The following is a 16,920-nucleotide window of genomic DNA, read 5'->3' as shown; positions in this document are numbered from 1 at the left end:
CATTCTGCACTTGTGTTGTGGAATTTGTTAATGTTCTTGCTCCGATGTGTTTTGCACTTCTGAGCCACCATATTATATATATATTTTTCATTTTTCTAATTAAAAAAGATGTCTTACTTAAGCAATAGCCCCTCAAACACCATGGTCAGAAAAATGCTGAACCTCCTCAAGACTGTGAACATGGGTAAACTGAGAGGGGAGAAAAACACCACGTTACAATTTGCTGCTTCTTAACAATATTCAATGGCCAGCTGGATGAAAAGCTCTGACTTGAGTCGCTGTGTCCCAAACAGTCCTGATATCTGATTCCCAACATATAGAAGAGGTAATGGAAACACCTGAGGAGACAGACAACACAGGACATCGTGTTTTTCACCTCCTCGGCGTATGATCAATCTCACTCCCTAAGACCCTTAATATTTTTCATGCCTCACCTTTGCTGGGACACTCAAATCCATATCTGGAAACGAGATGACACCCAACACCTTCACCAACCTCAGGACTACAACTGTAGCAAACATCTGCAAAGGAAACACAACATTAGAGCTGCAACTAATGATTATTTTCATTATAGATCCATTAGTTTATTATTTTCTCAATTGACTGATAAGCTGCTTGGCCCAAAAACTGTCAGAAAATAGTAAAAAATGTCAATCACTGTTTCCCAAAGCCCAAGATTATGTCCTCAAATGTCTCATTTTGTCCACAAGAAGATGCCAGACCCCTGAAATTTGATGTGACACTACCACCTAGTGTGGTAAAACCTACCACCCACCTATATACTAGGCATATATAGCTGTAGACAGTGTTGTATAAAGTACCGGAAAATCACACTTAAGTAAAAGTAGAGACACCCATTAAAACAATGACTTTGATAGAAGTTCAAGTCACTGATTGAAATGCAACTCAAGTAAAAGTCTTAAAGTATCTAGTATTTATTGTACTTAAGTATGACAAGTAATGTACAACTAAATGTACTCAAGTATTGAAAGTAAAAGTACAAGTAAATGTTAATAATCAAAAACTGACTGATTTTTTTATATTACAAAGTTTATCTAGGCTTGTAAATGACTGGTAGTATTACAGTCAAAATACTGAAAATTGTGCACATCACACAAAAACATTTCAGAAACAAGGTTTCAAAACCTAAACGAGAGTAGGCTACTCACTAGGTGTTCACAGGAAACATTTATTTCTATATGTATTTATTTATTTTCATTATTACATGGTTTTATCTTTTCAGTTGTGTTTTGTTTCATTAGGTTCTTTTTGTCTCTTTCTCTAAAATTGTATTGTAACATTATTAGTCTATTATTATTGACTATTATTGTCTATTATGTGTTATGTGTCGGACGCAGCCCGGAGAACCGACCAGCGTTTGAAGGACCCAGTATGAAATAAGCAGAGCACGGTACAAAGGATAACTGAATTTAATGACATAACAGTGATGTGATAAATATAACAAAAGAGTGCGCGGTCTGGCATGGTGGATTACGGTGCGCTCCCAGCAGCACTAACGGTCCGGAGCCAGAACCAGTTCGGACCCAAGGACCCCGCCGACACCCCCCAGGTGGCCGCGAGAAACCGAGTCTGTGAATGAAGAAACATCATGTGAGTCCACACTCCACACACAGAGAGACCGCTCAAAGGTGTACAAACAGCAAACACTTCCTGGCTTAATTACTAATCAGCTTCCCACCCTGCAGGCATGGAACACCCTGTTCACAAACTCACTGCAGTGGAAGCTGATTAAAACGACTAACATAACAGCTCAATATAATAAGGTGTGAGGGGCACCACATTTACTGACTGTACAAATGTTAGTCACAAAACCTAACGTACCTCAGGAAGTGTGCTGACGAGCGTGAGACCTCACCCTCTCCTCTTTCACAGACCATGCATCAAACCTGGACGTTCTCTGCATCCACTGATGATGAGATGGCTCTCGAGACGACGATCTCACCCGTCTGGTCACAAGGTGGAGTCTCTGGCAAATACACACTGTGTACTCCAGACTTAAATGCCACCATGTTCCAATCCGTGTAGATGCACCACAGCTGTGAGTCCTGACGAGCCGCACCTGATCAGCCTCAGGTGATCAGGGTGAGGTCCTGGTAACTCAGCCACACAGCCACTCAGTCCCAAATGCGCACCACCTGGAAGGAAAACCAAAAGACAGAAACAGAAGACAAACAAAAACCAGCCAGGCACGCCAGCCACAACATTATGTAGACTATTATTGTTGTTGCTATTATTAATATATGAATAAAAATAAATAAAAAAAAAATTACAATTTGACTCTTTTACGACAACGAACGCTGAGCCATTAATTATACAGAAAACAAATCAACACAAACGTGCTGATGCGAACAGCTTAATGCTAACTTTAACATTGAAAACACCATAGACATCTAACGCGTTAGCACTGGCCCCATTTTTAAGTTACAAAATACATCAACTGTTTCAGAAGACCATAACAGATCAGTTTAACATAAAAATATTAAATATTACTCAGACATATGCTCTTCAGGGTTTTAGCGGGAAAAATTAGGATAAAGCGACAATGAATCCACGAATCGTAGATTGAAGCACTGCTTCGATCTGCGAATCACTGCTTCGATTGGTTCAAGGTTCAAAGCAAAGCCGTGCTGCAGAAAAGTTGATTACAGACCCGCTGCAGGTCTGTAATCAATGTAGAGAAATGATCATTTTCCTGACAAATAAGTGCGCAACTGCAAAAAAGCCTACCGGACATGCCTCATGACAAATTGGCCTGACTTTGTTGCAGTCACTAGTCAGTGGTGTCTCTGGCTGAAAACACGACTTTTTTCGTGTGTGTGTGTGGGGTTTTTTTTTGTAACGAGTAACAGCATGGCGCATAGAAAATGTATCGTAGTAGAAGTATGCAATTAAGGTTGGAAATGTAGTGAAGTAAAAGAGAAAGTAAGCTGAATTAAAAAAACTTGAGTAAAGTACAAAGTCTCCCAAAACGTACTTAAGTACAGTAGTGAAGTATTTTTACTTTGTTACTATGCAACACTGTCTGTAGATAATACCTGTGCATGATGGCCATCGCAGGTGTAGCTATCGCCAGGCAGGGGTCAATGAGTCAACAGTTAAAAATACTCCAACCACATTATTTGTCAAATCATAAGGACTTTAAAAAGGTATAGCTCGGACTATCTGTGACTGAGTGTTATGGATTTATGGAGTAAGAACAGCAAAAGTCCCTGGACTTTTTGTCTGAGGAAATCTCTGTTGTTAAAATGCAGCAGAAATCCATTATGGAGCTGGTGGAAGAAGTGAAGGCTCTCCGGATCCAGAATGCCGAGAAAGACCGGCGTCTGGTGTACCTGGAGAACCGTGTTGCGGAGTTGGAACAGTACACAAGGATGAACGACGTTATTATTACAGGAATTCATATTAAACCTTGATCCTACGCACGGGCGGTGTCAGAAGACAGCGGAGGGGAGGCCAGCGAGCAGGAGGCCAACTCAGTGGAACAAGTGGCTGACTTCCTGCAATCTAAAGGTATTCAAATGGACTGTAATAACATTGAAGCGTGCCACCCCCTGCCCAGGAGAGAGGATGGAGACAAGCGAGCAGTTATAATGAGGTTTGTCAACAGAAAACATAAAATGGCATTGTTAAAACAGGGACGGAAACTTAAAGGAACAAACGTATTCATCAATGAACATCTGACCAAAAGAAACGCAGACATCGCCAGGAAAGCTCGTTTCTTAAAAAAGCAGGGAAAAATTCAACAGACATGGACATCCAACTGCAAAACATTTATCAAATTGAATGGAACACCAGAACAAGCGAAGGTTATGGTAATCAGGAACATCGAGGATCTGGACAAATACGATCAATAAGGTATGAGGACACAAACACATCACAACACCATGACACAGACCAGAAGAACCTATTCATCTACTACATCATCTACATCTGGAGACAAGAAGGATATAACTCAAAGGATTGCTGATCATGGAAAAGTAGAACTGAGAACATTTAAATACACAGACCACAATGTACTGGACTTGGAGCACGATATAGACCCGGACAATAATTTCTTCTCAAATATCAATGACAGTTGTTGCTATTATACAGATGAACAGTTTAATCGGATCATTAAAACGGATAACAAATTATCAATAATCCATTTCAACAGCAGAAGTCTATATGCAAACTTTAACAACATTAAAGAATATTTAAGTCAATTTAAAAAAAATATTTAACATAATTGCTATATCAGAAACATGGATCAATGAAGATAAAGGAATGGATTTTGAACTGGATGGATATGAATTTAATTGTGTAAACAGAAAGAATAAGAGTGGAGGAGGAGTGGCTGTGTATGTGGATAAGAACATGGATTATAAAATAGTAGACAATATGACAACTGTGATTGATAACTTATTAGAATGTATAACTATTGAAATATGTGAAGAAAAAGCAAAAATGTATTAGTCAGCTGTATATATAGAGCACCAGGATCTAGTATTGAAACATTCACTGACTGTATGGGAAAAATGTTCTCAAAAACTAATCAAAAAACTGTGTTCATTTGTGGTGACTTAAATATTGATCTGCTCAATCCAAATAAGCATAAAATAACAGATGAATTTATCAGTATAATGTACAGTATGAGTTTATATCCAAAAATCACCAGGCCAAGCAGAATTACATCCCATAGTGCTACCTTAATTGATAATATATTCAGCAATGATATTGAGAATAACACTGTGAGTGGATTATTAATCAATGACATTAGTGATCATCTACCAGTTTTCATCGTTTATAATAGAAACCATCGGCGGAATCAGCCAGAGGAGAAAATAAAATACAGGCGAGTGCAGACAGAGGAAAACATGAACACACTAAAGAAGGATTTACAGGAGCAAAACTGGGAAAAGGTATACAGTAAAAGTGATGTTGATAGTGCATATGAAACTTTTTTACAAATATTTACATCATTATATGATAAAAATTGTCCAATTAAACAAGACTACAGAAAACAAAAACTCCAAGATCGACCATGGATGACGAAAGGGTTACGAAATGCATGTAATAAGAAAAATACACTGTATAGAGAATTCATAAAACTAAAGACTAAAGAGGCAGAAAATAGATATAAGAAATACAAAAATAGATTAACTAATATTATACGGGTATGTAGGAAGGAATATTATAGTAACATATTATATAATAACAAAAACAATATTAAAGGAATATGGGATATATTAAATAGCATTATCAAAAATGGTAATAAAAAACAGAGTTACCCTCAGTATTTCATTGATAATAATGTCAAGAAGGAAAATAAGGATGAGGTAGTCAATGGTTTTAATAATTTTTTTGTAAATATTGGACCAAGCTTGGCAGAAAAAATTCCCAATTCCCAAGCTGAGGATTGGGATAATAATCTCATAGAAAGAAATCCCTGTTCAATGTTCCTCACAGCAGTGGATGGAAAAGAAATTATAGACATTGTGAATAATTGTAAATATAAAACATCTACCGATTTAAATGAAATTGATATGGTGGTGGTAAAACAGGTCATTGAATGGATTGTAGAACCATTAACATACATCTGTAACTTATCATTTCAAACTGGTAAATTTCCCAATCAAATGAAAATAGCTAAGGTTGTGCCGCTGTATAAGACTGGGGATAGACACCACTTCACAAATTATAGACCTGTTTCTTTGCTTCCACAATTTTCCAAATTATTAGAAAAGTTATTCAATAATAGATTAGACAAATTCATAAATAAACATAAATTACTTACTGATAGTCAATATGGATTCAGAGCACATAGTTCAACATCACTTGCATTAATAGAATCAGTTGAGGAGATTACAAACGCCATAGACCACAAATTACATTCAGCTGGAATATTTATAGACCTTAAAAAGGTTTTTGATACAATCAATCATGACATATTAATCAGTAAACGTGAACAGTATGGGATTAGGGGGTTGGTGTTGCACTGGGTGAGAAGCTACTTAAGTAACAGAAAACAGTTTGTGAAGTTGGGGGAATATACATCATCATGCTTGGACAATGCTTGTGGCGTCCCACAGGGGTCAGTATTGGGTCCAAAACAGTTTCTAATTTATATAAATGATATTGTCAATGTTTCCAAAATATTAAAATTAGTATTATTTGCAGATGACACAAGCATTTTTTGTTCAGGGGGGGATTTGCAGGAGTTACTGAGGAGGATCAGTATAGAAATGGGAAAATTGAAAATATGGTTTGACAGAAACAAATTATCATTAAACTTAAGTAAAACAAAATACATGTTATTTGGCTATTGTAATACAGACATACAGGTTCAGTTACAAGTTGAGGGGGTAGATATTGAAAGGGTACATGAAAATAAGTTTCTGGGGGTGATAATAGATGATAAGATAAACTGGAAGACTCATATAAAACATATACAAAGTAAACTGTCAAGAAGCATTTCAGTTCTAAATAAAGCGAAACATATTCTGGACCAAAACTCACTCCGCATTCTTTACTGCTCACTGGTTTTACCATATTTACAGTACTGTGCAGAGGTATGGGGTAATACTTATAAAGGTACAACACAATCACTATCAGTAATGCAGAAAAGAGCTATAAGAATTATTCATAATACTGGCTATAGAGATCATACAAATCCACTATTTTTACAATCCAAATTCTTAAAATTCACAGACTTGGTTCATTTTCAAACAGTACAAATCGTGTATAAAGCAATAAACAATTTACTTCCAGCAAATATTAAAAATGTTTTTTAACAGATCAGGGGATTGCAGTCTGAGGGGGAAATTTAATTTAAAGCATCAGTGGGCACGAACAACATTAAAAGGTTTCTGTATTTCTGTCTGTGGGGTGAGGATGTGTAACAGATTGGGAGTGGGGCTCAAGCAATGTCCAAGCATGAACCAGTTCAAACAGCGGTACAAAAATATGTTTTTTTCTAGGTATAGGGAGGAGGAAGGGTAATGAGGGTTAGGGTGTTTTTGTTTTTTGCTTCAGCTTGTAAATATATAGTATTTTGTATGTAAGTAGGTATGTGTAGGTGTATATTTATGTTTGTGTATATATGTGTGTATATGTGTGTGTATATATGTGTGTATGTATATATATGTATATGTGTGTGTATATATGTATATATATGTGTATGTATGTTGATATATATATATTGATATCGGTTTAGGTGTGTAGGAATCTATGTGTATATGTGGCAAAGGGTATTACTGGTTGTGGGGAAGAAGGGGTAGGGATAAATAAGCTGATGCTTCACCCTACCCCTTTTCGGACATGTTGGGTACACAGTAGGAACTTTTTTGTTGTTGTCTTTACTGATCTATCTTGTAATTGTTGTTGTATCAAATGTTCGAAATAAACAGTTTTCATTCAAAAATGGTGGCAAAGGTCAATTTAAAAAAAGTCAAAAGTTAAGTTGCTCCAATTTTGGTCAAAAGTGATCGAAATTATTTCTTGCATTAAAAGAATAGTCTGTCATGCTTAGCTATCACGTTACAGGGTAACATAGAATTTAATGGACAATGACCTTGTTTGACCTTTACTTTGGAGATTACACACTCAACCAATAATTTGCATCAAGTTTCACTAAAATTAAAGCAGCTTTAACGTTTGACCCCTGTAGTGGGTGAGCTTGACCTTGGTTACCAGTTTCGCTGTTTACAGCCACACGAGTGCATAATATTCACTTCAGCCATAGATAATTCAAACTATACCTTTTTAGAATCTATCATCAGACAAATAATGTGATATACTTTTCAATATGACTGGAGCATGTTTAAATTTTGAGTCCTGTGTAATCCTTCATCGACTCCTACCTGGCTCCAGCTACCACCCTGGGATGGCCCACATACACTTTTCAATTTCCTATAGATAGGTGACCAAAACGCCATATGAAACGTTTGGACACCCTGAGTGATGGGGACGACCTATCTGGCCCACAGACTACAGAGAGAAGCAAAGAAATCAAAAAATATTCACATTTAACCAGCTGAAATCAAAGATCTTGGACATTAAAAGACGACACAAAATAAAAATAGATGTGCATTAATTCAGTAGTCAACTAATCATTGCAGCTGTACAAAACATGCAACTACAGTGTTTTTAAAGTAAAAAGGAGGCTGGAAAAGGCTTGTCGCAACTCACTTGTCCAATTCCGACACATGTTGACGATGGAAATCTGCAAAGAAAATTAACTCAAAATGTAAGTGAATTACAAAAAAGAAAAAAATCTTAATAACTAGTTATGATGTCTTAACTAGTAGATACTCTAGGGAGTACACCCCTCCACACCGCAGTCCAATCCTTAAGCAGTGCTCACAGCTGGCCCAGTCATGACAGAATCATGACATAACCCCTCCCTCACCTGAACCAAACCCCGTTGAGAACTTGTGGGATTTTCTTAAACATGAGATTTACAGTGAGGGAAAAGAAGACCCTCTTAACTTTGGACAGCATTTGGGGAGCTGTGGTTGCTGCTGCACTAAAAGTTGGTCACCAGATGGATGGAAGGCTGATGGCAGTTATTGAAAACAAAGACAACTATATTAGACATTGAATTTTTTTAATGTCAAAGTGCTTGTTAATTTTGAGTTATTTGTTATACTTACATTAATAAAATGAAGTGAGATGGGAATTTTTTTTTTTCAAATTTAGCTGCCTAATAATTGTGCACGCAGTATATAATTTAACTAGCGTGAGGAGTTTTTTTTCCTCACCACAGTCACTAACGTGCCTGCTCTTGAGGTAGGTCAGGTTTAAACTCTGCTCGTGTATCTGCACCTTGGAGTGACTAATGTTAATTGGAGTGGAACACTTAAAATTATTTAATACTTAACTTTGAACCATTGCTAATCTTTTGATCGTTTGTTCAATTTGACCTTGACTTTTGAATCTGGCTTCTGATTGGTCATCTTTGATCCTGATCCCTGACCCTGAGTTTTGAATCTGGCTTCTGACTGGTCATCTTTGATCCTGTCTTTAACCATACCTGCTGCACTTCAATGCTAATGGCTGAACTTTGAGTTTATTCATTGACCTTTGAGCTATTCAGTCATACAAATCAGCCTTCAATCTGATCACAGATTCCATCCTGAACTTTGATCCTGATCATACAGGATCCTGACCAAAATTGAATGTTCTTTGACTAAAAGCTGAAATCCACTCGTCTGCTTTTTGGAAGCTGACAAATGAATAAGGGGGCAACAAGCAGAATGCAGACAGAAGCAATAACTCACACTGCTGTAAACCAACCATGTTCTTAATCCTTTAACCCTAAAGCCACCCAGTGGGGTCATTTATGGGGGCATATATTTTTGTGCACCATTTTTTCTAATTTTAAATTGGAAAAAAAAGTTGCCTACCATGAATTTGTCAATCTATCTGTCCTGCATTTGTTCACAGACTTTTGCGAGGATCGGCCGATCCGCATGGCAAGTACAATTCAAACGTGTGGGGTCACTTATGACCTCCCCGGGAAGATCGATGAGATTTTTGACATTATAGCTTCAGACGGTATTGTAATTTGCCAACTCTAATCATGATATTTTACTGTTTTGCAAGGAAGCCTGGCCAACAGATTTACAAGATTTACAGCTGCACACTGAGTGAGGATGAAAATAGCTCATGATTGTCACAAAAGACGACTGATGAGATTTGTGTTAAAGTATCGACATATTTGCGAGTTGATGCTATAATTATCCTACCATATTATAATAGCTAAAATGGCCTGGTCACGTGAGGGTTAAGTAGATTTTTTTTTATTATTATTATTATTTTTGGTCCAGAAAGCTGCACAGAGGTTCTCCGTATTGATGCTCTTCACTTTGACCTCTGGTCCACTTCAGGTGTGACTTGCTTTTGCGCACACACACACACACACACACACACACACACACACACACACACACACACACACACACACACACACACACACACACACACACACACACACACACACACACACACACACACACACACACACACACACACACACACACACACACACACACCTGTCTAGCATCAAGTCTAATCGGGCAAAGGAAAGTTAAGCCTGCGGCAGTGACGTCACTCTGTATGATCACTAGTTTTTTTTTTTTTTTTTAACGAAGTACAACTTGTACTTTGAACTTTTTACCTGTAGTTGGTCAGGACGCTTTTGTTGACTACGACGATGAGAAAAGAGCTCAGTCCGTAAAATGCCGCCGCCAGCAGTTTGAGCAGCACGGTGGGACTGTCTGTCCTCCCGTCTGTCTCTGTCCTCCCGTCCCGTGTCCCTGCGCCTCTAACAGACTGCGCGTCTGAGAGCTCACGACCACGTCTGTGGAGCTCCGCCATCACTGGAAGTGGGACCGCCCAGACCGAGCTGTGGGCGGGGCCAAAGCCGTACATGACAGTGGGCGTGACCAAAATCAAAAGGCAACAAAAGTGTATAGAAAGGGAACCTGATGCAATTAATTATCTAAAGAAAGATCTGGAAGTGGGTTAAACTACAAGCTCTTAAAAAGCTGTTTTTGTTTAGTATATATATATATATATATATATATATATATATATATAGGCCTATCCTAACTCAGCCACATGGGCTGAGTCCATTCTAAGTGCCAGTGTCCTAAATGATCAGGGTTGCCTCAGGAAGGGCATCCTGGGTAAAAGTTGTCAAATCAAACATGTTGTTGTTGTCCATTCTGCCGCTCCCATTTTTGTTCGGGATCGCCCCACAGCGGATACAGCCAGATCCACACTGGTATTTGGCACAAGTTTTACGCCGGATGCCCTTCCTGACACAACTCCAGTGTTACCTGGAGAAACACACACAGCCGCTGGTGTTTCAAAGAGGTCTCCCATCCAAGTACTAACCAGATCCTGCACTGCTTAGCTTCTGCGATTTGACGGGATCAGGCTGAGAGCAGACCAGCTGCTGCCAAATCAACCATGAAGATCACAAATTAAATTTCCATACTGGATCGGTTGAGGTCCAGGTTATCGATGACCGCCACCAATGTTCTTGTCCAACCGGGTACCAGTGAAAATTGGGCTACTGTTGGGCAAAAAATAAAAGGTGTAAAATGTGTTGGAAGGCAGTGGTAGAGAATATTGAGAGTCAAGATTTGGAATGTTGACAGCAAGACTGGTAATGGGAGAGTTGGCTGATATGACGGTGTCAAGAGACCAAGTGGAAGGAAAGTTACTGTTGTATAATGGTGTGGATAGGAAGAAGAAATGGTGCTGGGGTTATCCTTTAGGAAGAGTATATGTGCTGGAGGTTAAGTGACAATGTGATTGTGAGTGTGAAGTTGGAAATGGAAGGAGTGATGATGAATGTCATCAGTGCATATGCCCCACAAATAGTTTGTGAGATGAAGAAGAAAGATAATGTTTGGAGTGAGTTAGATGAGGTGGTGGAAAGTGTACAAGCATGAAAGAGTGGTAATTGGAGCAAACATCAATTGGCATGTAAGGGAAGGGAACAGAGATGATTAGGAAGTAAGTAATCTGTAGATATGGTATCAAGGACAGGAATGTGGATCACAGTTAAATATTATAGTAGATTTTGCAAAAAGGATGGAAATGGCTGTTAATAATTATTTAAAGAAAAAAACAGCTGGAAAAGTACTGCAGATGTGGGGAAGGAGACAGCTTGGAAGGTTCTGGGTGCAACATCTGGACAGAAGGAAGACAAGAAGACTTTTTGGTGGAATGAAGATGTACAGCAAAGTATTCACCCTACTGAGGTTTCAAATCTTGTTAAAATCTCACAAAGTCCCAGAGAGGTGACAGAACTGCGAAATGTCAACAACATGGAGAACTGCTACAGGACACTGGTAACGCAATTTAACAGCTGCACATAGACAATGGCATCAACATCGCAAGGTAAAACTCTCATGAATATATTATGTAGGTTTTTAGACGTTATTGTTTTTATTATGTAAATGCGTGATAATCTCAAGTGATTTCACCATTACGTATTTTCAATGGGAACTGCTGTGAGCCACGATCTCATCCTGCTGTTGTCGTTGGGGAAAGTGAAGTTTGCTCTCTTCACTCCCTGCTTTTTGTCCTTTACAACAGTTGGTTCCAAAGTAATATATATATATAAGAGGTCTGAAATTCAGTTTGGGTTCATGAAGTTTCACGCAGGTTGAAGGTAGCAGACACAGAATATTTGGAATATTTATTTTTCAAGTGTTCAGGGGTCTCACACATACAGTCTCTTATAAATGTTATGAAAGGCAGAAAAATTAATATTTTGGTAGTATAATGTTCATTTGCAGTTGTCATCATGTGGTTTCTCCATGTTGTTTTGATTGCAGCACCTCTCTGGTGCACAAAGAATTATGGGATATCTCAATAGGGCAAATAAGGCAAATGAGATTGACAGAAAATTATTTGGATGGTCAGAGAGATTAAGAAAGTGGACAGGAGTACAAGGAGATATAGCGTAAGTTGATAAGAGAAGCGGCATTGGGTTAAGGAAAAGGCATATTGAGAAATATAGTGTACATGAAGTTAAACACTAAGGAAGGAAAAAAGAACTTGTACTGACTGGCCAGACAATGGGACTGAGGTGGAAAGGATGTGAAGCAGGTTTGAATGATAAAGGATGCAGATGGTAAGGCACCGACAAACAAGGAGTGTGTTGAAAAGGTGGAGAGAATATTTTGAGGAGCTGATTAATGCAGACAATGAGAGAGAAAAGGCTGGATGATGTGGAGAGAGTAAATCAGGAAGTGCAAGGGATAAGTAAGAATGAAGTGAAAGCAGCTGTGAAGATGAAGAGTGGAACTGCACTTGGTTCAGATGACATTCCAGTGGAGGCATGGAATTGTTTAGGAGAGATGGCAGTTTCTAACAGGATTGTTTCATAAAATCTTGATAAGTGAGAGGATGTCTGAGGAATGGAGAAGTGCTCTGGTTCTGATTTTTAAAAACAAGGGTGATATGCAGAACTGCAGTAACTACAGAGGAATAAAGTTGATTCTAATCCATTTACATTTGTTCCGCAAGTCAAGCAGATGATGGCAAAATATTCAACCGTTTCACATTTGATGTACAACTCCGCATCCTGACTGTGTTGATGCACAGGTGTTAACAAGGGCGCTGTCAGCTGAGAGCGTCAGAAACCGTGCAGCGACGATGATGCCGAAATGCGTGGATTTAATAGATTTGACTGGATTGATTGAAGGATTTACCATGGATTTAACTCAACGCAGGTGACAAGATGGAGAAATCTGTGGGTCTGCTCACAGAATTTCCAGTTTGGCATGAAGACGCTGTTGATACGGTAAGCTTTGATGAGCCGACCACACCCTTTCACAACGATTTGCAGACTGAATTACAGAAAAATATACTGTGCAAATGATGGAATTGGATTAGAATGGGAATAACCCTGTAGTGTCAGATGATTTGCGGACGTTCATGCTGGATTACGGTCACAAATATCCGTTTTACTCCATAAAACTCGATTTGCGACCGTAAGATCCAGCATAATCGGTGAATCTCTGCTGATGCTCAGAAATGACGCAATGCGCAGTGAAGGCAGGGCGGACCAATTTTTAGGGGGACCACTCAATCAAAAAAACAAAACAAAAAAAAGACCCTTCCCCAAAACATACTAGTATCTTGCAGATATTATGTGTCAGTAAATCTGTTATGATCAACCCTCTCCAGTTTCTAATATTAAAAAAAGTTGACAGTAACGTAACAGGTACACTTCTCATCTCCAACACGCTTCTCCTCATTAAACACTGGATTATTTTGTTTTCTGTGTTCAGCTGCTGGGAGAAAAGCAAAGCATTTGTCCTTCCTATTTTTAATGCTTTTAAGCAAACAATCCTAAATTTCTTCTGCGCACACAAAAGGCTGATTTCTATCAAAAAAAAAAAAAAAAAAAATTGTGATCATTCACAAAAGTGGGTACTTCAACTTTGCCACAATAATGCACCTGGCAAGTGTGGAATATCGCAACACCGATGAAGCATCATGACTTGACTGTGCATGTGTTCAACTGGTCACAATAAAAGGTCACTCTAAAATGTGCAGTTTTATCACACAACACAAATGTCATGCCAGAGAACTGAATGCTTATTTCGCTACCATAAACTGCCTAAGGAATTATGCCGTGTGCTAGTTGCAACACCTGCATGCATATAATTCTACTTAATAACATACATCGCATTAGCACTGTTAGCAATACTGAGCCACAGTTACTCCAGTCAATTGTTTAATATATAAGCCGACTGAGATCTGACATCAAACCACGTTTAATGACTTATCAGCAGAACGCAGCTTGTAGTGATGGACGTGACTGTTTCATTGCCATCATTTGGACAATTCAGGTCTTGCCTGCTATACCAGCATGAAACAAATACAAGTCTTTTACGTCCTGCAAATTTAATTAAAAATAAGCACATTGTTATTCCCTGCTCAAATTTTAATTTTAGGAGACTTTAAATGACAGCAGTGCAGATTCTACAACAACTGTAATGATAAATAATTGTCTAGTTATTTAGTTTTTCATGCTGGTTCTTGTGATGGGCTTTATATGATACTTATGCCCATGATGTGTAATTGCCATCACCACCTGTTGTTGCCATTTATTGCTTTTTCTTGTCGTGCCACTGCTGTGGTCTGATAAGCACCATGTTTTAGAAATCTTGGTTTTTCTGCTGTTTCTCAGTTGCCATTATAAGTACACATTTCAGGCTTCATGTGTATATTTGAATGTTCATGAGGTATTTCACATTGACCATTTGTTATTGAATGTGGGTGTGTGGAGGGTGAGATGAGGCAGATTCTTCTGCACATAATTCAAAGTAGTGTGTGATTTTAAAATTTCAATGCAGTTGTTTTTGTCAAGCCAGATTTTTTTTTGTATGCCATTTTTGCCTTGTTTATACGTAGTAGGTGTGTAATGACGCCTCATGAATTGTGTTAACTGTACCATGAGGCCTGAATTGAATTTTTTAAAACTGAATTTCACTGATTAACTGATTCCATCTGCCCAAAGTGATGCATAAAAGAGAAGTAACAACCTCTTGCAGAAAAATCAAATGATTTCTAAAATATACAAATAGGAAAGAAACATGTAACATCAAAGATTACAATTTATACTTTAAAATAAATTTTTCTTAAATGTTCTACAAGTAAGATTCACCATAGCTTACGTACCTTCTACAGAATTACTGGGAGCAATGATGTAACGACTGTATTTTCTGGTGCATAAGTTGCAGTTGTTTTTTTTGTGTGTTTTTATTACTAGTTTGGGGGGTCCTGCAACTTATACTCAGGTGTGACTTCTATACTAAAAAAATGTTATTCATAATAATAATTAGATTAACTATCTATATAGGATTTTCACAGGAATCAAACAAAAACTCCAATAATCAAAGAATAAATACCAGTAATAAGTACACTACAGCATGCACAAGTCCCAAATTAATGAGCTGCTACAGAAGGTGTGACTTATATATGGGGTTTTTCTCTTCATGAAGCATTTATTTTACACCGGAAAACATGGTATGCATCATAAAAGTATTGTATCTTGGAGATAATCTATCATTACACTGCAAATGTGCACACTATTAGCATGACTCCTATGCAAGGTTTAATAAATGAGACCCCAGGACTGTTAGATCTGGCTTAATATTCCAACTAGTCCAAGGCACACCTGTGCAATAATCATGCTGTTGATTCAGAATCTTGGAAACACAACAGTCAGGTGGATGGATTTGACAAACAAATGTGTGAACAAAATTTGAAAGATATAAATCTTTTGTGTGCAAAGAATTAACTTTAAATCTTTTACTTAAAACCACGAGAAAAGGGGGTGAAAAACAAAAGTGTTGCATTTGTATTTCTGTTGAAGGCCCATGATGGTGCTTTCAAAATATTTTACATGGAAAAAGTAAAAATCAAAACATTTCATGAGTTATTCCTTTCACAATGTTCACCATTTATATGTACTTATTACTAAGGAAAATCACCTCATCTTGTGACACATATTAGGTTATGTTGTTGTTTGATGTAAAATCTCAAGAGAATTTTTGCATGACTGCACCTATTAAAAGTGAGAAATAAACAAACTGAACTGTTAATAAACTCAATGAAATCTATACAGGACGAACAAGAAAAAGCAACACAACCTCAGTTACAAGAAACAATTTAGAGTCAACAGCATGTTCACACTTTTAAAGTCACAGCATTGATTTTAAACAACCCAGCAGCCACTGGCAAAATACACAAAACACCTCTAGAGCAATTTATTGGATTTAACAGGGATGTTTGCAGATAAAACGTTTTACCATCATGTGGCTCAAACAGTCTACAAAAAACTGCTCCAGCCGCCTGTGTCAAAAGCATCACCAGCGAGTCTTTGCACAGCATGTAAAGCTTTTAAAATTCTCTTGTCTAAACCCCACCCCACTCAGTTCAATGTGGAATACACCCACTTTACTAAATCATAACGCTCACCGGATGCGCCAACACAGGTGGCTAAAAGCATCAATAGCTTACGTTACATTCTATAGCTCTTGATTGTTCCACAATGACAGCTAACATTTCTTTTAGACAAATTATGCACAGGTGCTGCAGCGCTGATAAAATAAACAGACACAAATAATGGTTTACAGATGGAGGAATCATTTGAAGAGGGCCGGTGCAGTTAAAACCAAGTGCGCTGAGATCTGAAAGACATATGTCCATCATCTATCATTCTCACAGCTTTAAAACAATCACATCTCAAAAGACACTATGAACTAGGTCAGGACACAACCTGCAGTCTGTTTGATAAAGGCAAGCTGATTGCAGAGGAATACTTGGGAGTCTACGTATCTACTTGTTCAAGTTACACATTTAGTCTGTCTCTCACACACACACACA

At 38.0% G+C, this 16,920-nt stretch overlaps 1 protein-coding gene and 1 long non-coding RNA gene across 3 annotated transcripts in view; one reads left to right on the top strand and one right to left on the bottom strand.

Moving 5' to 3' along the window:
• The window catches only part of LOC117521988 (UDP-N-acetylglucosamine/UDP-glucose/GDP-mannose transporter-like), a 21,361-nt gene extending 10,972 nt beyond the window's left edge, over nt 1-10,389 (bottom strand). For both annotated transcript variants that reach the window (XM_034183352.1, XM_034183353.1), the window contains exons 1-5: nt 10,178-10,389; nt 8,188-8,221; nt 435-521; nt 271-338; nt 118-189 (exon numbers count right to left, since the gene is read on the bottom strand). In XM_034183352.1, the coding sequence (XP_034039243.1) occupies nt 118-189; nt 271-338; nt 435-521; nt 8,188-8,221; nt 10,178-10,377 (461 nt within the window). In that variant the 5' untranslated portion in view covers nt 10,378-10,389. The remainder of the gene's footprint in view (nt 1-117; nt 190-270; nt 339-434; nt 522-8,187; nt 8,222-10,177) is intronic.
• LOC117521989 overlaps nt 1-16,920 on the top strand; it is a 22,395-nt gene extending 5,475 nt beyond the window's left edge. The window contains exon 2 of the long non-coding RNA XR_004564110.1: nt 16,651-16,920. This is a non-coding gene — a long non-coding RNA (uncharacterized LOC117521989). The remainder of the gene's footprint in view (nt 1-16,650) is intronic.

Source organism: Thalassophryne amazonica, chromosome 12, assembly GCF_902500255.1.
Source record: "Thalassophryne amazonica chromosome 12, fThaAma1.1, whole genome shotgun sequence".
Classification (NCBI taxonomy): domain Eukaryota; kingdom Metazoa; phylum Chordata; class Actinopteri; order Batrachoidiformes; family Batrachoididae; genus Thalassophryne; species Thalassophryne amazonica.
Note: the sequence above shows the minus strand (reverse complement) of the source record. Positions and strands in the feature narration are given on the sequence as shown.